This window comes from Mastigoproctus giganteus, chromosome 2 (genome assembly GCF_048544385.1).
Source record: "Mastigoproctus giganteus isolate SK-2022 chromosome 2, ASM4854438v1, whole genome shotgun sequence".
Classification (NCBI taxonomy): Eukaryota; Metazoa; Arthropoda; class Arachnida; order Uropygi; family Thelyphonidae; genus Mastigoproctus; species Mastigoproctus giganteus.
In genome coordinates, this window is record NC_143576.1 from 17,813,775 (window position 1) to 17,839,887 (window position 26,113).

The 26,113-nt window shown below is 35.3% G+C and overlaps 1 protein-coding gene across 1 annotated transcript in view; it reads left to right on the forward strand.

Moving 5' to 3' along the window:
* Pgm2a (phosphoglucomutase 2) overlaps positions 1-26,113 on the forward strand; it is a 184,905-nt gene that overhangs the window by 44,730 nt on the left and 114,062 nt on the right. Inside the window, exons 5-7 of the mRNA XM_090390365.1 lie at positions 3,866-3,889; positions 12,586-12,755; positions 24,489-24,678. Coding sequence (XP_090246491.1) covers positions 3,866-3,889; positions 12,586-12,755; positions 24,489-24,678 — 384 coding nt within the window. The remainder of the gene's footprint in view (positions 1-3,865; positions 3,890-12,585; positions 12,756-24,488; positions 24,679-26,113) is intronic.

Below are 26,113 nucleotides of genomic sequence, written 5' to 3' on the forward strand. Positions count from 1 at the left end.
GGCTTTAACTTTGTTCTTTCCTTTCAGCTTGGCTTTGAGCAGGCTTCTGAGTCTCTGATGGAGTTTTTTGGTCAGGCAGGCCTTGATCTTCTTGTGCTCTAACTACTGAATCTGCATCACCCCCCCCCCCCCCCGGAATTTTAAGGTCTCTCCACCTGTCATGGCTTCGATCTGTTTACCGGTCTTCATTTGTCTAGCCGAATTCCATCCTGATATCATTGCTGAATTCTTGGTGATCCAGAGTAGTTGCTGGAATTGCTTACTTTTCGGTTCTGTGTAGAGCTTGATGTCATCCATGTACATCAGGTGGGAGAGTATGTAGAGGCTTTTCTTCCTTCTTTGAGGTTATATCTATACTTGCTATTGTTGAGCATGGTGGATAGCAGGTTGAGTGCTAGATAGAACCACAGTGGATTCAGCGCATCTCTCGGAAGGCTTCCTCTCGACCTGATGGTGGTACTTCATTTTGCCATGTTGCTTCTAGGAATTTTGTTACTGTCAGATTGACTTTGTAAATCTTCAGCATACATTAGCCAGCTATGAAGCACAATCAAAGGCCTTGTGGTAATCTATGTAGCCATGTACAAGTTGCGGCACTTCTTGTAGGCTTGCTCTATAATGTGGCATCAATGGTTAATTGCTCCTCACATCCTTTGCTCATCTGCCTGAATCCTTTATGCTGTTTGGCCATGATGTTCTCTCTCTCTCTCTCTCTCTCTCTCTCTCTCTCTCTCTCTCTCTCTCTCTCTCTCTCTCTCTCTCTCTCTCTCTCTCTCTCTCTCTCTCCCCCCCCCCCCCTTCCTCTTCCTTGGTTTTGTTCCTTTCAGTTCTATCCAGGTGACTTGGCTGTTGTTTTACTTCACATGCTCCATATGTTGCCCGAGATCTCCTTGATCGTTTTAAGGTGGTCTGTTTCTATCTTTCTCATCTTATCTGATACTCCTGTAGAAGGCTCTTTGGTTTTTGTTGAAGATTTGGTTGTTTATTTTCCTCTGGGAGCTCTCTTTGTATTGGCATAGTCTTACTGAAATCGGCTTCTTCTGTGCGTCTAAGTATTCTCTGATTTTTGGTCTTGTTTTTGCTGTGAACATTGCCTCTCTCTTGAAGATGCTCTTCACTTTTCCAATTAATTTCTTACTCATATTACCATGGTAGTACTGAGTCAGTTGGCCTATCTTGACAATTAATTCTTCTATATTCTGCTGAAGTCTTCTTTCCCAAGCTAGTAGGTCCTTGTTTTTTTTTTTTTTTAGTTCTTCTGCTGCTGGTCTCTCATTTCTCTTCCATTAATCCTAGTGTCTGCTATGGCAGCAGAGTATGTGGCCATGGATGGCCTCCAGTGTTGCACCGTTGTTTTCGAGTTAGTGGTATTATTTGCTGATTTAGGTGGTCTGTGATTTGCCAGAGGATTATATTGGGTCTCTGCTTTGGTATCAAGTGGGTCTTTGTAGGGTCCATTCCCTCGAATTTGCTTAGGGCCTTCTTCCACTCGTCTTATATTCTGGATATCATAACTTTGACTCTTTCCAGTTCAGCTGCACTGGGTTGTATTTCTTCTTGCTCTTCCTCCTCTTGTTCCATGTTGTTCAAATTATTTTTCTTTGTAGTTGGCTGTTCACATCCTGCTTGAATTTTTTCCAAGATTGCAGGAGCTACCCAGTTCTTTGTGACGATGGTCTTTCTCTGGTTTTCTATTCACTGTTTGGTGACCTGAATATCTGGGAATCGTTCCAACTACTTGTATGTAGTCTCAACCAGTATGTTGTCATATTGGTCTATAGGATAGTTTTGCCCTTCCCTTGTGATAACAGGCGCCTCCGTAGCCAGGTGGGAAGGAGCAGCAGTGTGTAGCACACGCTTCTTGATTAGACCGGGGTTCGAGCCTGTCACCACCAAATACCGAGGATGCGGAAAGGTCAGGGAATGACCACCGCATATTCCCGGAGCAATATGGCCTTAGTTGCTAATGCTCCTAAATAACAATAACAATCCCTTGTGATAACCATATAAGGGGAACAGTGCCACTTGCCCACTGTCTTCCCCAGAAGACTGTCTCAGACTTTTTGAACCAATCCCTCTGCCTAAGGCCGTGACTTCATTCTGCACTATGCTCGACGCAGTATGGTTATTACTTCTATTCGACATCATCGTCCATCTATGGAGGTGAACCTGTTTAGCTTTAGCTTACATCCATCTAGTGGTAGTTCTTGGGAGTGACCAGATGGTGCCACTATCTGCCTCAGCAATCACTTCAACCTTATTATTATTGCTACTACTACAGTAAACTCTCTCTAATTTGAGTCGTCTATAGTTTTGATTGCCTTTTTTAAATATACATATTTTATTTATGCTGAATGGAAAGGTTTCCCAAACGGAAATTTAAGTAAACAGTTCTGAACTTTTTTTTTTTTTTTTTGCATAATAGTTTCACAATGAAAAAGGAAAATTATGCAACAGAAAAAAAAAAAAAAAATTAAGGCCTTGTTAGGTAATGCACTTCGACATCCCGTTGCTGTTGAATTTTATCAAGCAATGATGGCTCTATGTAGTGCCTTTTCTTATCTGTTAGGAGTAGTACCTCTTCATATAACCTCTGGACCTTGTTTTTTTATTTATTATTATTTTTTTTTAAATTGATAGTTCTGTGAGTGAGGAGGCCCTAAGAGGAGAAAATACACTGACTAGTATTAAAAATTATGACATAAAAAGTGCTATTTACAACTGGGTTATTAGTTTGAATGAAGTAAAACAAAATAAAGAAATGAAATACAAAAAAAATGCATTAAAAAAAAGCTATTAAATGATGAATGCATTCTTTTTGATTTAGATGGAATCAAAGGTGAAAATGTATTGCACAACAGTGGCCAAAAAAGTTATTAATTTTAGGGATGTATGCATGAACACAGGGAGGCTGGATATACAGAAAGAAATAAAAATAGCAACAGCATTTTGAGGTGAAGTAAATGAGGAATAAAGTTTTTAAAAAAAAGACAAAATTAAATTACATGAAAAAGAAGCTGCTTTGGTACTCTTATTAAATTTTAAAGTTAAAATGAGGAATTCAAAAAATATTTTTGACTAACAACATTATGGAATGGCAGTAGAATATACACACGACACAGTTTCAGATTTCTTCAAGAATGATAATACATTTGGGAATGACAGTGTTTGTTTTAGTGAATTGCAGTTATTAACATTTAACACTTTGTGTTTTAGAAGATCATTTTCTTTATCTCTTGTTTGATTTGAATTCTTTGTATTCAGTGTTCTTTTGAATGTATTATATTTCATAAAATTTTCTTTTTATTTTTCATATTTGTATATACTGCTAGATTGTGAATATATTTGCTTGTAAAAACAAGAAAATTTGGTCATAGTTTATAAAAATGAACTAAAACTTGAAAATATTTATAAATAATTATATTCTATAATTTGATTTATCCCTTTATTAGTGTGTGATTAATGAACTTTTACTGTATTGTCTTGGAACACATTGATCATAGTGGAAAGGTGTTCTTGCTGGTTTGATAATTTCTTTTATCAGTATAATATGATATTTAATCATTTTTAGTCATGTAATAAGCGTATTCACTCTGTTACTTGTTTTTTAAAAAAATTTGTAGGGAAGCAATTTATGTGGCCACCACTGTATAAGAAAATTAGTGTTTATTTTTAACAAAGGCTAATCTCTGTTTAAGAATATTTTATGTATGAAGTATATTTGATTAATTTGCATAATTATTAATGATTATTACACAATTTAACCAAAAATAATTTGTAACTTGTTTTGTTTTTATTGAAAATATAAATAAATAAAACATTAGAACTGCTCATTGTTCTAAATATTTCATTTTTCTTTTTCTAGGTTTATTGGAGTAATGGTGCTCAGGTAAAGATTTATAAGTATATTTAAATTAAGCTTGCATACAGTTATAATGATAATTAATGCTATATTTAATTCATGATTTAAAAAAAAAAAAAAAAAAGAAGTGCAGTAAGTAATAACTTACTTAGTGTGAACTGAGAACATTTTTGTTTCTGGTCTTCCACTGCATTGCCCATTTATTCCTGTAACCAGTGCATAGCAATAAACATAATATCCAGTGCTTCAGCTACAGTATATGGATAGCTTGCATGCTATGTATAGGAGAAAAAAGATAATTGCGAAGATTTCTATTGGTCAGATTTTAATGCAATTTGAAGAGGCTTAACATATCTTTCTGAAAGATCTGAATACAAAATTCCATGAAACTCCATCTACTGGAATTAGAATTACTTGTGGACAGAAAAAAAAAATAATAATAATAATTGCTGGATCCAGTTTTAATGAAATTTAGATTGATTGAAAAATCTTTCTAAAAGGCCCAAATATAAAATGTCATGAAAATTCATCATATAGGAACCAAGTTAGTAAGAGGTGATTTGGCTTGTTTTCGGGCTTGTGTTAATTGTGTTCTGTTGGATGATAAAATAGAATATAAACCACTTTCTATTGCAGTATAATATATATTTTGTAATAGTTATGTTGCTGTTGCTTAAAAAATGTGAAATAATTAAATGGGTTATGAATTTATCTAAATACAACTAAATTAAGCATGTCTTAAGCATGAGTTTTTAAGTATACAAGTATCTTAAACAATTTGAGTATTGCAATTATTTAATCCTCTTGATGCACAAATTAATGAAACTAGAATGAAATTTTGTTGCATTCATTGCAAACATGACTTTAGTTTGTCTCTCAAAAAACTTTAATTTCACTGCAATGTTTGATAATGCTACTCTGCGTTTTGAAGAAATTCACTAATGTTTTCTCAGAAAAGGGTCTTTCTGAATCATTTCAAAAATGATTTCCATTTGTTTTCATCACATTAGGTTTCTTCAAAAATCACAAAAGAAAATTAGATTTTTCACAAATTTTTATTAATTTTAGCAGAATTTGTGCACTGAAATTATAACAAAATGCTACTTTTACCGGACTTTTGTATTTAAATACATGTTGTAAAAACTATTAAAAAGTGCAGTGTGATAAAAAGTCTACTAAACACTCACTCTCATTTTAAAAACTGATCTACAATGGGACAAATCTTTGTTTCTTTGATTTTCAGCATTCAGCAATAGTCAGCCATCATGTTGAAATTACAACCTCTCCTGGTATCTCATCTCCATGTCTTTAATGTCCTGGTGAAACCTTTCACCCTATTCTTTACTAACACTTCCTAGATTTTCTGGGAAGTAGTCAAATGTGGGAGTGTAAAAAATGTACCTTGATACTCATATTGTAACCCAGCTTCTTGAAGTTTGCCAGCTTATTTTCAATTATATTCTTGTAGTCTGGATCCCTAAAAGTTCTCAGCAACAGACCTGAAGTTATCTATGCATGTTTTTCTCTTTTATTCATAGTTCCCTCAAAATCTTGGTCCCTAATCAGTTTGTAAATTTGAGATTCAACAAAAAACCTTGTTTTAGCTTCTCTTGGGTGAATTGATGAGAATTTAGTACACAGGTAGTTGAAGCTGGGAACTTCCTGAGGTAAAGCTTTCACAGTGTGTTTCATCAAACCCAGTCTGATGTGCTAGGTTGGAAGGAGGACAGTTTTGGGGTCTACTAGAGGTTTATCAACTATATTCTTTGGCCAGACCTTGACATCCCAGTGCTTACTCCTTGCCACACTGTCCCACTTACACAAAAAGCAAAGTATTTTTGTCTTGCTTTTTATCTATCACTTTAAAGGCAGCACAGACTAACCAGCCATGTTCTTCATACTTAATATTTGTCAACTTCAAGTTCTCATATTTCTTTCAAATGCACAGAGAACTATTGGAATTGCCCATATCTATTATCATTTTGGAGCAACACACCTTTGAGACTCTTCTTTGATGAGTCAAAAAGTCTTCACTGTGTGGAATTGTAACTAATTTATTCATTTAAATACTATATTTAAGCCGTGTCATTTATATTAATACAAAGAACCATAGAATTGTCCTCAGAAAAGTAGAGGACTAGTTCTCTTTCTCTGTATCTGTACCATGAGAAAAATGTTCCATGTGCTAGAAGATTTTTTGACTCAAGTCTAGAACAAAGGAGTTGTGCAGTTTCCTTTGGTAAATTTAAATCTCTTACCAGATCATTGAGTTGGTACTGTGAAAACAGCTGAGGGCTGGACTCAATGTCTCCAGGTGTGTGTAGACTTCAGTTTCACCTTCAGAAGCTTCACTTTTAGTGCTCTCTGCTGCTACATTCTCCAATATAAGTAAACGGCATGGAATTAGAATTTTATCTCCATGTGGGAGTGAGCTAATGGCAGATGAAATATTAGGATACACAATGCCCTTCTTACTCTTTGCATTGTATTCCTCTACATCCTTTTCGAATGTGATTTATATGAAGAACAACGTGAACAACTAAAGACAACTGTCTAGCTTCGCAACTGACCAACTGGAGCAACTCATCCAGAACCCTGAGAACCTCCCCTCCTTCCAGGGTTTGCAAAGACTGTCTTTTTACGGCATCGTACTGTGCTGGCTAATGCTAACCCAGAAATAATTAATACCCATAATCTCATCATTAATTTTAAAATATATATATTTTTTAAATTTTAACACATTGATTGCCAAGCTAGTTTAAGGAAAAAAATCTCCCGGGGGGGCCAAAAAATATTTAGTAAATAATTTGATTAGTAATTCAAAAATAAATATTGTAATGTCAGTGTTATGCCGGTTTTTTTGCTTAAAATATCAAAAGGGTTTTTTTTTTGTGTGTTGCATATATGTGGCCAACATGGCCCAGTAGGTTATTTGAGAAGCCGTGTCAGCCACACACGTGTTACGCTATTACGGCATACATATGAAGGTCATTTTAATTAGTTTATTGTGTGCACTGCAATAAAACTAATTACGATAAAATAAACTCTCAAACGTCGCAATAAGTTTCAGTATTGTTAGAGATTTTGTGAAAACAATTTTATTTCACTGTATTATCCCCATTATTGTGTTGTGTTTTTCCACAAGTTTGTACAAGTGTGTTGTAAAAAAAAAAAAAATAATAATAAAAAAAATCTAAAAAGCAATGGTTAAAAGAAGAGGAACTAAGAGAAATTGCTGAAAATCTTAGTAGTAGTTCTGAAGGTGAAAAAGAAGATTTAGACGCTGGTGATTCGGTAAAAGATCCTGACTGGGATTTTTGCTTCAAATGAAGCAGGAGATACTGAAATACCAGAAAATATTGAAGAAGTGCTTCAAGACTGGATGGCAGAAGAAAACACTGATGAGCAATTTGAAAAGACTGAAGAACCTGAGTTTGAAGCGACTGAAACAAATCAAGATATTGAATGGACTGAATATGAAGGATGCCAAAAAAGATTTGATTTTACAGGCAAATTGGGACTGCATATAGATGTATCAAGAAACATTACTTATCTTGAGGTGTTTTCATTATTTTTTGATGAAGAAGTAATAAATCTTACTGTAACAGAAACAAACAGATATGCCAAACAGAAAATTCAGAGTACCTGAGCTTCATGACAGAGTCATCTAAAAAAGTGGGTTCCAAAAACTCTTGATGAGATGAGAAAGTTTTTCGGGCTTCTTATGTGGATGGGACTAGTAAGAATAGGGAGCATTGCCTCTTACTGGTCAACCAAACCGATCTATACAAATAACTTAGTAACAAAAATTGTCTTGCAACAGATTTGAATTGCTGCACTTCATTCACTTTTCAGACAATGAGGCTGCTATTCCAGGGGACAGGCTCAGTAAGATACAGCACCTTATAGATGTTTTGCAGCTGAAATATCAGAAAATATTTTTCCCCTGCCAAGATTTCATCATTGACGAACTCTTATGAAACTCTTATTCCTTGGAGGGGCAGGCTGATATTCCAACAATATACACCAAATAAAGTGCACAGATATGGAATCAAGCTGTTCAAGTTATATTCCACTAAAGAATATACCTGGTCGAGCAGGGTCTATTATTCAGGTAAATCTGAAAATTATATAAAATCCGTAGGTTTAGCTCTGAAGAGTTATCGCAAGGACTTCTAAATGAAGGTCACACCTTGTACGTAGATAATTTTTATACCAACTACCATCTGGTATTATCGTTTCATCAAAAAACTCACGTTGTTGGTACATTACTAGCCAGTAAAAAATTTTATGCCCAAAGAAGTCATGAACTCAAAGCTAAATAAAGGGGAGATGATCGCCGAGGAAAAAAAAAAATGGAATTATTGTTCTAAAGTGGCGAGATGCTCAAGATGTGAGACTACTAACAACAAAGTATGCCCCAGAAATGGTTGATGGATCCTCCACCAGTAAAGGAAGACGAAAAGAAGCCAAAAAACCACTTTGCTTATTGGAGGCTTGAAGTGGTAAAACCCATGTTTAGTCTCTAGAGCAAAGTTTCCGGCATCCCCCTCCCCCCATACTTCTCCTTCAACCCATGCACGGTACTAAGTACTATAGGTTTTGATACCTTTCGTGTTTGGGGTTTTCATAAAAAAAAAAAAATAAATAAATAAATAAAAACCACTTCCTATCGTAGCATATAATAAGGGAAAAGCAAGCATTGATCTGTCGGATCAAATGGGTTCATATGACACAACGCTAAGAAAGGGGGTAAAGTAATATCAGAAATTAGTGATAGAATATGTACTTAGTATATCAGTTGTCAGTGTGTACGTGGTATACAAGAGTGCCACGCGAAAATAAATAAAAATAAGAAGCTTTCAGGAAGCTTCTTATTTTTATTTGCTAAATATAGAACAGAAAGAGAAACATGAAAAACCAAAATGTGGTAATACTCATGTACTAGCAACAAAATTCGATGCAAACAACAGGAAAGTTAGAAGAATATGTGTTTTGTTATGCAAATTTGAAAGGGTCAGAAGGAAGATTAGTTGCTAGCAGAAAGGAGACGAGTTTCAACGTATTGCCCAGACAGTATTCGTCAGACTTTCATGTGTTTGGAGTGTTTTGAACAACACCATAAATCTTCATAATTTTGTAATAATAAAGAATTTTAAATAATGACCAGTTACTCACTTTTTTTTTTTCTCATAGTGCCATGCAAATTTCATCACATGTATCACTGGAGGCCACACTTTTCAAAAAGAATGTAAATTTCCAACAATCGTCATCGCTATACAGCCGACATGGCATCTGAAAAACATAATAGTGTCGGACATATATGGCTGACACTGCAGTTGCTCTAGCTCTAGGGCTGTCCTTGGAGTTGGAATAGGTCTTCTTCCTTTCCCCCTTCTAGTCCCATGCAGGGTGAGAAACTTTTTTTTTCTCCCCCCCCCCAGTGTTCTGCTCCTCTGAACTGGGGCTCTCCAGAGCAGGGCAGCCCCTCTTTCTCCAAAAAAAAAGATAAGTGGGGAGAAAAAGAAAAACAAAATTATTTTATTTTATTATTTATTTATTATTATTTTTTTGTTCCCTCCTCATTCTACCCTGGATTGGAACTTCTCTGGGCCAAAGAAGTCTCCCTCCTTTCTTCCCCCTTACCCCCTTTGTCTTTAGATAGTCTTCTACTTCCTCCATGGGAAACTCATTCCTCAGGGAGGGGGAGACAAGCAGATAGTAGAGGAGGCCTGCCTTCCTGCGGCTGCGGACGAGTGCCTGGAAGCAGCCATCCTGTTGATTGTGGCTCTTAGGTTTCGAAAAGGCTAATACACAACACAATATGACAGTACAGCCAGTCCTCGTATAGCACGATAGTTGTGTTCCTAAAAACCCTCGTGCAATGCAAAATCATGCAATATGAACAACAGGCCCTATGGGAAAAATGGGGTTAGGTTGCCGACCACCCACGAATGAACACACATTTGTAACCGAAACATTACCAAACACAATAAATTATCGTAATAAAATACGTAAGTATTTTATTACGACTATTACGTAATAAAATATTGCTAATGCTTTTGCTTCTATCGTAAGCAAACTTGTTTTTTGTTTGATTTTCTATCCAAACAGTTGACAGCCGTTGCATCTCTTCCAATTCTTTGTGTCTTAATCTAATGAATTTTAATTACACTTTGAGTTGTTACTGCTATGAAAGTTTTTTTATTTTCTCTGCATTCTTTGTAATTCTCTGCGTTGCCTCATTTAGGTCCGTAGCACATTCAATATCATGGTCTTCCATTTCGCTCAAAGCGTTTCACAGTTTCATATTTTTTCGCTATCGACAGTGGCGGACTGGCCATAAGCCTTACCGGGGAAACCCCGATGGCCGGTGTGATTTTGGCCATAAACACTAGTATGAGGCCACTACAAATTTTCCCGGGTAAGAATTTTTGATCCAGTCCACCTCTGTTTATCGATATTGCTTTTCTTTTTCTCTCTGAATCTGCAGTGTCTTCACCAGGGCGCTTCCTTTTCACACCTTTTAAGTATTTTATTCATTTTTATGGAATAAAGCACAATTACAAAACGAGGAGGCACGCTTGATACACATAAACAAAGCTGCGCACGTGTAGCAACTGAATAAACAACACCTAAAGCACATTTCTAGGGGTTACTACCATAAAACAATAAAAACAATTTCCAGTTGCATTTCTGCTAGTGGAATCAGTTATAAACTGGTAGTAAAGTCGATCTAATTGCATTTGCGATTATACCGATAGTTAGAATTGTGTTGGTTTTTACATTATTATGGTGAAATGTGTTTCCCCTTCACTGATATAAACACATAAATACATTTTCGGAATCTTCTTTTCATTCCTATCGTGTTGCATTCGGTTGGGGCGATTCCGCGTTCGACTGCCATTTCTTGTAAACACAAAGGCGAATCGTGCATAAGCGAATTCAGTTCGTGTTATATAAGATATCGTTCCCCTATTTATAAATCGTGTATGATCGAATTCGTGTAATGTAAACACGTGTTATACGAGGACTGACTGTACACACACACAGTTTTTTTTTTCTTTCCTGTGCAGGATGAAAAAAAATTTTTTTCCCCCTCCTCCTCTCTTTCTCTCTCCTATCCTTTTCCTGCCTATGCAGGAAAAATTTCCCATGCAAGTAGAAAAAAAAATTTTTTTATTTTATTTATTTATTTTTTTTACACTACACACATAGAATACCTTGACAGCCTTGACAGGCCTTACCTTGACAGTCTGTTAACAAACAGTACAAAGTTACGAGGCGGAGTTGAACTTATATTCTAGGAGCTGCCCACACATAATACATACATACGTCTACATTAACTAAGCAGAAGTAACAGTTTCCACAATAGTTTTTAGGCTCCCAACAAATCACGGGAATTGCAAAAGGTGTGGCCTTCTTTTTACCATTTTTCCACAATCTCAGTGTAACATGGGTCAGAATTTCACTTCGAAATAAGCACAATACACATTTTTACAAATTCTGTAATATTTTGTGTTTGCTTTGAGGACTACGTAACTTCCACAAATATAACAAAATAAGTTCAGATTGTTCAAACACTTCCATGAAGACATTTTACTCACTTTTTAGCACATTTGCCATGATAACTGCGAAAATAAACTGAGCTCACACTGATAAACACTGCTGCATGGAACTGTCAAGATCAAGAAACAAATGACTGAAAGCAGTATTGCTTAAATTCCCAGCATTTACTCTTAACTTAATACATTCAATAATACTACTTATGATATCAGCTTAAGTGATTTGTGAAACAAATGCTGTGATAGGAAAAAAACAAATAACATTTCCGAAATTAGTGTAAAAAAACTGAGTTAAAAGCAGCTGTTAGTTTGCAAACATTGAAAAGCAGCTGTTAGTTTGCAAACATTGAAAAGCAGCTGTTAGTTTGCAAACATTGAAAACCATGCTGTGAGTGGTGTAATTGTTCCTGTTATCAAAAGTGCCAATTGCCTACTAAAATTGATTTCAGTAAACAATCGGCCTTTCCTCTATACAAGAAAATCTCGATCTGAAAAGTTTACATAGTGTAGGAAGTAAAGAAAATATCTATGTTAGTGAAGACTGAACTTTTTTTTTTTTTTTTTTTTTATTTCACTTGAATTATTTCAACCTCCTTTTAGCATCATTGACGGTTTTTGAATTAAAGAAGTATAGCCATAGAACAATCACATAATAAGTATTTTTATTTATTTTATTTTTTTATTGTAATGCACTCTGTATGGAAAATTTATTATCTTGTAAGCATTTTTTTTTTTTTTTTTTTTTTTGCATTTGCATTAATAGAGTAAACGTTGGTACACATTTCACACACTTTTATTTTCATCAAAAAGTTTTAAAAAAAGTTAAATTAACTTTTTGATTAAGAAAAAAAAGAGGGTTTACTAAGATGTCTATGCTAGATAGAAACTTCAATCATATTTTAATATGATTTTTTTTTATAGCAATTTTGTTTTGAGATTTTTTTATGGCTATTTTGTTTTAGAATTTTTTTAGCTATTAACTTGCTTTAAGTAAATTTTATGCTTACATTTTACATGTTGGTTAAATAAAAGTTATTATTTTTAATAACTTTTATTATTATTATTATTTACAAGAAATTAATTTTTTTCCTAATAAACATTTATATATTTATTTTTCACTGTAAGTGATTTTGATATAAACAAATAATTTCTCCATAGATTATACCACCACATGACAAGGGCATTCAGTCTAATATTGAAAAAAACTTAATGCCATGGCCTTCTAGTTGGGATGTTGAACTAACATCGTCGAGTGCTCTTTGCAAGGATCCTTTGTCATGCATGAAGATGAAGTACTATAGTGCTCTGAATGAAAATGTTTTAGACAGGTTAGTTTCATCGAATAAAAGTTTATATATCCTATATTTTTTATTGCAAAGTTGGGTTGGCCTTTTATATTTTTTGTTAGCTTGTTATTTATATATATTTCAGTAGAATAGAAAGACCATATTTATTTTGAATGATGTGGTAAAGAACAAAGTAGAAATTGCATGCAACCCAACAGATGGCATCGACTAAAATTTAAATTCCAATTCCATACAATTCTAAATTTGTTTAGAATTGCTTTTTTTTTTTAATATGATCTGAAATGTATAAAAACATTCAAATTTTTTTTTTTTTTTTTTGCTTAAAAAAAAAAAAATACTCTCAAATCATTAACATTCCTCATATTTACAGTGCTTCTGTTAAAATTCATAGTTTTTCTGAACAAAGCAGAAAGAAGATATACAGGAACCCTTGTATAACATGGTCATTAGCTTCCTATAAAATCTCATGTAGTGCAAAACTGTTATATGGGACTAAGAACCAGTACAATAATACACCATATTTTTATGATTATTGGAAACTTTTTTTTTTTTTTTTTTTTTTATACAAAATAGTAATAACTGAACGAATGTCATACAAACTGTGAACCATATATGTCTTATAATCTATATAATATCGGTGTGTAGATACACCATAGACAACTCTTAAGAAACTACAAAGTAGTTATTGTAGGCATCATTTGCTCTTTCTCATATTGTGCTCTGCCTTCACAACGAGTTGCCATGATATTGTACTACCTGGAATAAGCAACGCTTCACTAATAGAGAAGACTATTGTTACTTATTCTCAGTGAGTACCACCACCCAGACATATTTCAAGGCTATTGGCCCATCATCAGTGGGTGGCCAGATATCCTGGTATTGCAGACATGACGACCCAGTTGTGAAGATAATCACACAATATGAGAGATGCCAAAAGGTGTATATGACAATATTTAAAATAACTAAATGCACAAGGCATAATACATTAAGAGTTTAATATCTATATAATATCGGTGTGTAGATACACCATAGACAACTCTTAAGAAACTACGTCATGTCTGCAATACCAGAGTACCTGGTATTGCAGGTATTTCTTCCTCTTCATTGCTGCTAAGCACAATCAAACAAAAACATTTTCTCTGTTGCAGAATATCTTTGTCTTCTGAACTTTCTTCTGCAGCATCTAGACTTTGTGTATCTTTTGCTCTATCTAAAAAAATCAGATCAGTAATCCAGGCTTTGTTTGCTTTTGCTTGATAGATATTTGTGAATTTAATGGTATTGAACTAAGCATTTTTGAAGCTCCATTTTGAACTTTGTGCTCCTTCCAGTCGAAGGATCTGTATTCAGAAAATAAGATTCTTATTGCTCAACTAAGTTTATGCCTTCCTGTATGCTTTTTAATGTAAAATTTGGAACTTCAGGATTTTCATCTGTGCCATCATCCTCTGAATTTATTTGGTTTACCTCCAATGCCATTTCCACCAAATCCGCTTCACCAGCTTCTTTTTCTACCAGTAATTCTTGAACATCATCAGGAGTCGTATCATCAAAACCTTCCCCTCCCGCCAACTTAGCAAGTTCTATTATCACACAGATTCCGTTTTCTGTCAGTTTGGCCATATTTCCTGAATGAACTGACCATACAGTTTTCCAGCACGCATGTTATGCAATGCTAATAAAACTCTGAAATCTAGATTTTTCCACAAGTTCAATAGCACAGAACCTAATGCAGGGATTTTCCAACAAGGTAATTCTTTTTTGTAAATTCCCAGAAAAAAAAAAAAAAAAAATGGAAATGTTGAAAATTTACATCCAACATGATATCAGTTTTCCTTGCCCAAAAGCTCAAAAATAGCATGTTATTCGAGGTTTGCTGCAATTCTCTAACCGTGTTAGAGCGAAACTGTACTATATAAGTACTGTGTTGTCCAAGGATTGCCGCAATTTATCAATCGTGTTAGAGCAAAACTGTGTTGTAGAAGTACTGTGTTATACGGGGGGGGGTGCCTGTACATTAAAATGGTATGAACTCTGTGACTAGTTCTATTAGAATTCTAGTGCAGTATTTATACAACAGACCTCCATGTTTGGTTACTTAATTTGGATCCCTATACAAAAGGCTAAGAAGTGATCTGATAGAGGTGTATAAAGGTTTGAATGGTTTGAGCATGCTCAATGCTGATGGGATTCTGCCTCTTGCTCAGAATAATCACCTGGGAGGGCATAAATTCAAATTGAGGAAAGACAGATATAGGATAGATGTGTGGAAATTTGCCTTTAGCCAGCGGGTAGTTGGTTGGTAGAATAGACTTCCATCCCTTGTTGTGGAAGTTGATAGCCTAAATAAATTCAAGGCTCAGCTGGACAGGTATTTCGAACGAACGGAGGGGTGAAGTGGAAGGTTTTTTTTTTTTTTTTTTTTGGCCGATGCTGCATAAGCTTGCTTTCTTGCATCATATGCCTCTACTAATACTAATAATACCCCTTGAAGGATGAATTGCTGTCTATTTAATGTTAGGAATTTAAAAGCTTAAAGGTTGAGGATCATTGTTGATATCACTTTTACTCTTGCAAAAAAAATCTAGAGTTGATTATATACTAGCCATTTTTCCTCTCATTCAGTACTTCCTTGTAGCAGTGAAGATCAATTTTCAACATCTTTCATCTAAAAGCTACTTAGCTTCTCCGTGCATTCAATCAGGTGACTCCTCTGAGGCCTGTATTTCTCTTATTTCAACAACGTCTTGAGTGCTCCTACAGTTCTTTGACATTAGAAGATTCTAATTCCAAGTACGTTTGGTTATCTCACTCCAAAATCTTTTCCTGTGTGTTGTTTTGGGTTCTTCCTCTTGGAATGCTGAAACCAGTGACAAAATCAGGCCACAGCTTTCCTCCACACAACATTCATATAATGAGAACTGACTTTATCCCACTTGGTTGCAGTAGTATTGTAGATTGCATTCTTGATATTGAAACTTTTCCAGAATTCCCTGAAAGTGGACTTGGCAAAGGCCTCCAAATTTATTGAATGTGATCGTAATGGTAGTAACACTTGAAATCAGCAATCACATCCTGGTCCAGCAGCTGTAAGATTGGTGGTGGTATATTAGGAGGTAAGAAGTCTTTACCTTCTCATCAGCTAATTCATCAAGGTTGTCTAGATGTCCAGGAGCATTTTCAGTTATCAGCAATGCCTTCTCTGCCAAGTTGTTCTTACCCAAGTAAACCTTGAATGCAGGACAGAAATATGGCGGCAGACCCATTCCTGAAATAAGGGCTTGCCAGCCCAAGATTTTTTTGTTTGACTACTAAATCACAGGAAGCTTAGTTTTCATGAAGCCTTTCAAAGCTCTTGGGGTCTTGGCATGCTAAAGAATTGCCCATTTCAATTTGAAGTTGCCTCCCAGAAGAAGTTACTTGCCAAGTTATAAATATGATATGCTCTTCAATAATTAGAACAAACTCTCTTATGTAACACTCTGCCACTGGTATATCAACAGTGACTGAATCACCATGCCTCACAACCCAATGAATTCCAGTCCTCAATTTAATTTATCAAACTAGTGGAAAATGAAGAAACCAGCATGACTTGTGGGAAATTCAGTGGGGCAGTTTTTTTTGTTTGCCTTGAGATTGTTGAAAATGCTCTTAGCCTTCTTTTAGTGGAATTCATATTTTTCTCACTTAGCTTGCTGATCAGAAATCCTAATCAAGAATGACTTCTTCATTTTTAGCAAAATATTTTCTCTGGTCCTTAAGCATTTAATACTGCCAGCACTGCCAATTTTGCAAAAAAATATTTTTTCTATTTATCATCAACTGCAGTTGATAAACAGAGATTGCATTTTCCTTTCCAGAGGAGGGGACTGCTCTTGGCCTGTTAGCTTTCTCATATGACTTCACAGATATGGGCATTGAGTTTGTTGTTAAAATAGAGAGAGGAAAAAAAAAAAAAAAAAAAAACCCAGAACTGCACACTTTGAAAATCTCTCACTGGGAATGTTTCTGGTAGAAGTGCTGCTGAACAATAGAAAGTGGTGTATACAAATAGTAATATAATAAATATAAATGCAACAAGGCATAATACTATAAGGGCTTAAAATTATCATTTAAATATTGGTGTAGATACATCATAGATAGCTCTTAAATGAAAACTATATTCGTAGTGTAAAGGCATCGTTTTAGATGTATCTCATATTGTGATCATCCTTCACAATGAGTTACCATGTATTGCACTCCCTTGAATAAGTAACACTTCTCTAATAGAGAAGACTATTGTTACTTATTCCAGGTGGGCACCATATTGTGGAATTAACCTTACAACTGGGTTGTCATGATTGCAATATCAAGGTACCTGCCCACCCACTGATGAAAGGCCAACTAGCCTTGAAACGGTGCCATCTGGGTGGTGGTACCTGCCGAGAATAAGTAACAATAGTCTTCTCTATTAGAGAAGCGTTACTTATTCAAGGTAGTACAATACATGGTAACTCGTGAAGGATGATCACAATATGAGATACATCTAAAACGATGCCTTTACGCTATGAATTTAGTTTTTGTTTAAGAGCTATCTATAAAGGCACCAATATTTAATAGATACAAATAGTAAATATAACATAACTTGTAGAAAATTCAATGCAGCAATTTATTTGACTAGAATGTGCAACGATGTCACAATATCAGTTGGATGTTATCTGCTGACACATGATGCTTTGATTCCCTGTTTATGAAACTGCCCTGTACATTGGTTTTTCTGTAAATATTTCCAATTTTTTAAAGTTTGTTTTAGTATGTACAAGTATTAATGTTTAATAATTTTGTTGTCAAATTACTGTAATGTTTTATTTACCATTATGCAAAACAGTGAAGGTGCTCCTTGCTATTTAAATCATTGGTTTCCCGACTGATAGGCACTTGCAATGAGGGAAGTGCTATTCCATTACGGTCATTTTCAGCCTTGTGTTGTTTGGCATTAAAAGAATGCAAAATAGATGATCCTTGAATTTCTTATCTTTGGTTGGATTGCTGTTTTAAATCTTCTGATGTTTACTGTTTTTAAATCTTCTGATATTTCCTCAGATCAGTGAAATTATTCTTGTTGGGATGAAATCCCTTATTGCACACTCATTATTCAACCTTACAATCTCATCCTTTATCTGAACCTTGGTTTCCCAATAAATGCACTAAGGCTGGCCAAGACAAACAGTGCTCTCTCCAGAAAATTTTGCTAGCTAGGTGGCATTATGAAGTAGCTGGGTGGGGAAGTGTAATACTTCACAATATTATAAAATATTCTATTATTTATAAATGTGACTTGAGTGATCCAGAGCAAAAATTAATTACATCATTTAACATTATATGCTCCTGTCACACTGATCTCGATCGCATAGTATATTTGAATTATTATTGATAGAGATCACTGAGCAGTACCATATGGTACCATGAGAATTGCTTAAATTTTAGCCAGGCAGTGTTAAATTCACTGGGTGGTGCACCCATTCAATAGGTCCTGGGGAGAACATTGACTAGAATGTTGCATATCACAGCTTGCATCCAAATCTCCAAGTTCATTTTCTACCTGCACTAAAGCTTGCAACAATTGTAATTGGCTGCAACTATTGCCCATCTATACTTCCGCCTCTATTTAAAACCTGATAGTTCTATAGCCTTCTCGGCTAAAAATAAAGCCAACCACCTAGCATCCTACTTTTCTTCTAACTCATGTATTAATAATGTTGGTAAACCACTTCTTACCATTACAATACACTCCACTCAATACCTCCTATAGTTTTGAGTCAAAAGGAGATGTCAGAAGAATTTGAACAATCTTGACGCCAAGAAAACTCCAGACCCTAATGGCATTTCTCCACATGGCAAAACCTGTACGCCTGAGTTTGCTCCTGTTCTGTATTGTCTTTTCACACTTTCTCATTCCACAGTAGAAACTTGGTCGAGAATAGTGACATTATTACCTTCTGCTTGGAAATTTGCTAGTATCCAGCCAGTTCCAAAAAAAAAAAAAAGTAACAAATCCATTCCATCCAATTATCATCCCATTGCACTTACCTCTACTCTTTTCAAAGTAATGGGAAATGCATTTATCTCCTACTCTTAACTATCTCGAAACATTCCCTCTGATCAGTGATTGTTCAGTGTCAGTTCCACTAGTGATATATTGGCTTAAATTACCATCTGTGGAAAAGTTTTGGGAAAACTTGTGCAGCTATTTGACATTTCTAAGGCTTTTGATTGTGTTTGACATAAAGGTCTTCAAAACAATTTTTCATCTTATGGATTGCTGACTGTTTTTTTGCAGTTGGATATCCCACCTTCTCTCTGACTGCTCACTGCAGGTGATGATAGATGGCTCTCTGGCTTCTAACTCTTCAGTTAATGCTCTACCTTTTCCCTAAGGTTCAGATCTTTCTCCAACTCTTTTCCTCTTGTGTAGTCAGTTCTTCCACTGACTGGAAATCCTATCTATAGTTTTTCTGATGATAGCAGATTGCATTCCACTTTAAGAAACCTTGCTCAATACAAACAACTTGAACTTGCAATGTTTTGTTAATCCATCTGGAAGAAAATCTCACTTTCATCAGTAGTATAATATGACCAGTGGCCCAACTTCACCCAAGATGGTATCACCAACAGACAATTTCTGTTTGTGCACTCCTTTTGAACTGCATACTAGTACAGAAATATTCATTATGTCAGATGATCTACTAGGGTGCAGTGTAGATGTGTGGAAATTTGCCTTCAGCAGCAGGTGGTTGATTATTAGAACAAACTCCCATATGCTGTTGTAGAGGTGTATAATTTGAATAAATTCAAAGAACTAGACAAACTGTTAGAAGGGATGGACAGGTAATACGGAGAAGCATTGACCTTTTTTTTTTCTCTCTCTCTCTCTCTCTCTCTCTCTCTCTCCCTGGTGATTTTCATTATTGCAACATTTGTTACTTAATACTAATAAAAATATTTGATAAATAGAGCATAAAGTTCCTAGCTGCTTCACTAACTAACTTAAATTTGAAATGCTCCCAAAAATATTAGATATTTAACATTCACAGAATTGGAAGCCATGGCTGCACTGGCATATGTATCATGTAATTTGATGTATGAAATCCCTTAAGAAACCCAACTGTCTTTTTTTATAGTGACTTTCGAATTGACTGGATGAGAGTAAGTCAGAACACAATATTAAAAATAATAATAATAAAATAAAAAATCCAGAAAATACATCCTAATAAAATAAAAGAAACCTACCCAATGGTGGAATGAACTCACATAATGTATTAAAGACAGAAAGATGTAATTTTCATATTTCACAGCATTAGCTATATAAAGCGCTGAAAGTTAAAGGAGGAGAGTCCTTATTTCTCTCAGCATTGATCATTCAGTGTCTTATTATGCTCTCCTATGGCACCAGTAACTTTGTCTTTCAAATGACTCCACAACTAAAAAGCACTTGGATTTAGATCGGGTAATCCAGGGGTAAGCAATCAGTTGGGAACAGACAAAATTATGCAAACTTTCTGAAACAAGTTATGAAATAGAGGGTGAGCCATATGCAGAGGTGGGTGCTACATCCTGCATGAAAATCAGCATCCAGGTAGCCCCTGGCTCAAAAAAAATAACACTAGGTGAGAAGTTCATGGTATTATGCACTACACTAGGTATGCATTCTTGGACCATCTGGTTGAACCTTCTCGAAGAAGAGTCCCGCCTGTAATGGAAATATCGCATCAAAAAGGATAACATCTGGATGCAATATTTTCATATATTGAGTTTCTTGAGAAGATTCAAAGTTAGGAAACCCATCAGGTGAAAATAGAAAGAGATGCCCATAATATAAGGAGCAACTGTGAAGAATGTGGATTGCAAAGCTTGGAAACTAGGCGTTAGTGGGGAGGCAGGTCAGATTGAGATTTATAAAGCACAAGCAAAATGAATGACCATGGAATTTTCACATTGAAATGAGAAGGGAGGATATGTATGTTACCTATTGCATGTTATTGGCCACAGGAATAAACTTCCTCCCTTGATGGTTAAGGTTGATGGTATGGTGAAATTCAAGTGCCAACAGAATTGGTATTATATTCTGATGGGAAGAGTATGATAATAAGAATAGTTGTAAGTTGTATAGACAAGGAGGGGGGGGAGTTTTTATTGGTCCACTACTAAAATTGGACCTCAGGAAGTGTGTCTTTGGTTAACATGTTGTTGAACACTGGAATGAACTGCCTCCCTTGGTGGTTGAGATTGTTGTCTGGCGAAATTTAGCAGTAAATGTGTTAGTTTCTTCTTCTGGTGGGAGGGGTAGCAGAGTGGTGAGTGCAATAGCATGCATTTCAGTTGACAATGGTTCAAGCCTGCATGACTGTTAAATATAGATAGGATTATATTTATAATAATTTATTTATTATTCCTGTGACTGAATGGTCGTGCAGACTATAAACAGAACACACTAAGAATGGATGTAGGTTGCATAGACAAGTTCATCCCCCTCCCTACAAACTGATACTTTTAAAATTGGGAATTCAGGTGTCAACATGTTCCAAGGCCAATTTCTTGAACTGTCCACCTTCATCTTTCTCAGGAACTGAAGAGCGAAATCCATGTTTCTTAGGATTACTTGGAGTTAGCTTGAAACTTTATGTGGTGTATACAAGTACTATTAACTATATGATATTGGTGTAAATATCATATAGTTTATCCATAAATCTATGGATAAACCATAGTTTATCCATAAATTTAACTACCTGAGTAGTGTAAAGGCATCATTTGATTTTTTCTCATATTGTGGCTACCTTCACAACGAGATACCAAGTATTGCACTACTTCGAATAAATAATTAACTATATAATAATATGGGCACCACCACCATATTATTATATAGTTAATTTCAACCCATAACACAACCCACCGATATTATATAGTTAATTTCAACCCATAACACATTATGCCTTGTGCATTTAGTCTTCAAAACAAGTACTATTGTAATATGATTTGCAAAGCCTTGCAGACAGTTAACCATGAAAAGTTCAAGTAAGTGTAGCTTAATCAATAAAACAATCATTCATTACAAGTTGTCTAGTAATTTATTTGTATATTGTGTTATTACTTTTCTTAAATTTTTTTATATAGCATTATCTCTCTTGAAACTACTTGTGTAACTTTTTTTTACATAATTCCTTTCTTCATTGCCTGATTATTGTTTAGTCTAAATTTCAGTGGTGTGTAGGTATACATTTTCCATTTACTACAGACCTTCAAAGTGAAAAATATAATTCATTGCCTAAAAATATTTATTTTATACCTCACTGAAGTCTGTATTATGAAAGGATTCGAATGCAAACAATTCTAATGCATGCCCTTCTTAAATCATATTCTTTGTAGATTGCCTATATTCTATATTCTATAAAATACATTCTATAAAAATTTTAGTTCATGCCACTGATATAAATTTTTCAGTATGAAGAACTACAGTCACAGAGAGGATCTTAAAATTAGAATATGAATATACAGTTGTGCTCCCATATCAGCTGATTCAGTTACCCGCTGTTGTTGTTATTTGGTTTTTAGGAGCATTAGCAACTAAGGCCATATTGCTCCGGGGATATGCGGTGGTCATTCCCTGACCTTTCCGTATACTCCATATTTGGTGGGCAGGAGTAGCAGTGCATAGCACATGCTTCTTGATGAAACCAGGGTTTGAGCCCGTGACCACCAAATACGGAGGATGCGGAAAGATCAGGGAATGACCACCGTGTATCCCCAGAGCGATATGGCCTTAGTTGCTATTGCTCCTAAAAACCAAATAACAAATTACCTGTAGTTAACCACGAAAAAAAACTTAACACGTACTACTCGCATATCCAATACGATATTTCCCTGTATTTTTTACAATATCATGTATGGTTTTGGTCACCAACATTATACAGGCTGGCCTTGGTTAACGCGATTAATTCGTCCCGCGAGTGCATCACGCAAAACGGAAACACGTTAATCGAATATAATAATCAATAGGAAAAATTATAATTGGTCCTTGACCTTCTGGAATGACCATAAAAAATACCTTTTAAATAACTTTTTAACTGTATACAATGTAAAAGATAATGAAAATAATTATGGAATTAAATGTTTATTGCATAAAACAGCAGTTCCCAAACTGCGCACCGCGGAACACTTTAAATTTTCGAGGGAAACACAGCGATACTCGACATCTGTCGGACACAGCGCGAACTACTAGCTCGAGGTAGTTCACACTTTCAGCATTTCTTATTAAGTTTTTTGGACCTAACTACAAAACGGAACTGTTAGGTATTTCTTTTGGTTTGGGTGCGCCTTGAAAAAATTACTGAGACACTAAGGGTGCTGTGAACCGAGAAAGTTTGGGAACCTCTGACATAAAATACACAATGAAGAAATTACTGTTGCAGAAATATTTGAACAGTGTTGACTTTCTCTTTTCATCAATCAATTTCCGATAGCCGACAACAATCTTCTCTGGGCCCTGGCAAAATAAATATCGCAGAAAACCTCAAACCTTTTGTTTGAGGTTCTCTGCGATAACGAAAGATTTCATCTAATTCTTTTACTGTTATCTCCTTCACGGTAACATTTTCATCTGGCTCATTTAAAAATATGAATTTTTATGCAAGTGTGCATTGACTTTATTAGCAGGAGACGAACAAGTAACACGTCTTCTTCCAATGGTTGATGGAACACACCAAGGCGGGCAGCAGGCAAATGTTTGTTTATTGACCGTACAACTCGCGGTAAGCTTAACACGCGATTCAAATCTTTTTCAACTATCGCATAAAAAAAAAAAGATCGTGCATTTAGTACATCTGGAAATCTGGATCGTGCATCTGGAAATTTGCATCGTGTAAAGTGAAAAGTGGTATAATTTTTCAAATAGCGTTAACTGAAAATCGCTTTAATCGAACTTGCATTATGCGAGGCCTGACTGTAATGGTTCTTTAGAGATTTAACAGATGCACCGTTTTCAAACTTTTGAATAATTTCAAGTTTTTGTTTAATTTGAAAGCACAACTCTTGCTTTTGCCCATCATTTATGTGATTTCTAAACAACAACAACAAAAAAAAAAATAGTTACTATAAAAAAAAAATTCTAACATCCCTGACATAAATAACGAAACAAAATTTTTCCTTTTGTGGTGCGATGGAACATAACAATCGATGCAACGCACTAAAACAAACTAAACATTCGGTCTCCTTTTTTTTTTTTTTTTTTTTTTTTGAGTGGTAGGTATGAAGACAGCAGGGGTTGGCAAGATAATAGGTACAATAATCTCCTAGTGATGACTTATAACACCAGTTCTTGTCGCTTATTTATGACTTGCAAAATTTCTAGTTATTATTTGAATTTTATGATTTCTGGTTGATTTTTTTTTATATTTTTTTATTTGGAGTCTTGAAGTATTCTGGTTAATCCGGTTCCGACAAATCGAGAGTCTGCTGTACTTTATTATTATCGTATTTAATGTTAACTTTATCATAAGCATGTATGTACAAGAAAATCACGTTATATATGGGGTCAGCAGGTGTTCGCTTATATTTGCAGTTTCAGCCATCCCCGGTAGGTCTTGGAACGTATCCCTTGTCTTACTGTATATATGTAAAATTATGTAAAATATTGGGGCATAATATAAAGATTTTTAAATACACTAAATTTCATACTTTCAAAGTTTAATTCGAAATTGAATGTCAAATTCTACTCTATAGGGAAATAAACAAAAAATGCTCGGTTACATTTACCTTTACTGCTATGCATGGAGTGTCCCATGTGTATATGGTAGAGGCTTTTGATGTCTGTGGTTTTCAGCATTATGTGCCAGTCAAAGAGCAGATGGATCCTGATCCTGACTTTCCTACTGTAAGATTCCCAAATCCTGAAGAGGGGAAAAGTGCACTTGTAAGTTTTGCTCTTTAATATATGATAATGAGAAATTATAGTTATAAAAAAATAGATGTGCAAGTGGTGGAGAATAATGGAAACTCTTGATACCAGTTTGCTATAACATGTATATAAAGCAGGAGGGTGCCACACATATGTGATTAACTGTTCCAAGTGCAATTCACCTCTCAGCATCCTCTGGTCGTGGATAAATGGAGGCCCAAGACTGTGGAAATGTGTCAATGCAACTATCCCAAAGGTGATGACAGAAAGATGCTATAATAAAAATATAATAGCTGCCAACAATGCATATTCAACAAGAATTTCTGATCATTAGTCCAGATTGTGAAATGCAACAAGCAACAGCAGACCAATTGTGTGCAGAAGTTTCAACATGAGTTGTAGTCATGTTGAATTGTCTCCACAAATATAGTTGAGAGAGGGCTACACAAAGTTGAATACTATGGCCAGGTTGCTAAACAAACTTCTTGTTACACCTGGCAAAACCTGTCTACACATTCAGTGGTGCCAAGGTGATATGATCTGAAAGTTGTTCCTCATTCTTTTCACAGTGAATTGATATGTATACACAAGGTATCATTGAAGGAACTGTTTCTTTTGGAGTTTCTGCATCTAACATTGAAAGAGCGTGTTTACTTGGCTTGTCCTGGGGCCCCTCATTCCAGTAGAAATTGAATTCTGTCCCCATCTTACTGGTTTACAGCCTATGCAATAATCTGTCCTCCCCTTTGTTGTAGGATTTCTTTCTATGGGGTTGAATGACCTCCAGGATGACAACCACATCTCACGGAGTCCTCCCAGTCACCTGATACCAATTTCATGAAGCATTAGTGAGAGAGTTTGGAACAATGCCTATAACAGGAGTTTCAGCCTGTCCATCCTTCATTGATTGGCAATTTTACTTTTGGATGAATGGTGCCAGATGACTGCAGAACAGTTCTAAAACTTTGCAGTCATCTGTGGATTCCGTGCCATGCCAGATCATTTATGTCTAAGCCATGCATGGTGGCTGAATGCCATACTACCAGACCAACTGACTGACTTCATTGATATTTCCATTATTCTGTCCACCGCCAGAATTTTTTATTACAAATAAAAAGTTGTTGAAGTAAATTTATAAATTCTAAAATGAAGACTTACTCCTTTCATGACTAATATATGGAGTGAATTGAAAGTTACTACCTATTTCTGAAAAGGTATTGTTGAGGTACTAAAAGACAATTTTTTACCATTTACTTTACATATGTCCAAATCTCAACACAAGTAATTGTCACCAGTCATTCTCAAACCGAAAAGGTTTAGCACTTCTTTTTTATGCCTGCCTTTGTGTACATGTGTCAGAATGCTTTGTCACAACATATATTGGGGAAGTCCAAAGTCTAATTTCATGTTATCATCGTTCGTGGAATGTTTCCAGTTTTTTTTTTTTTGC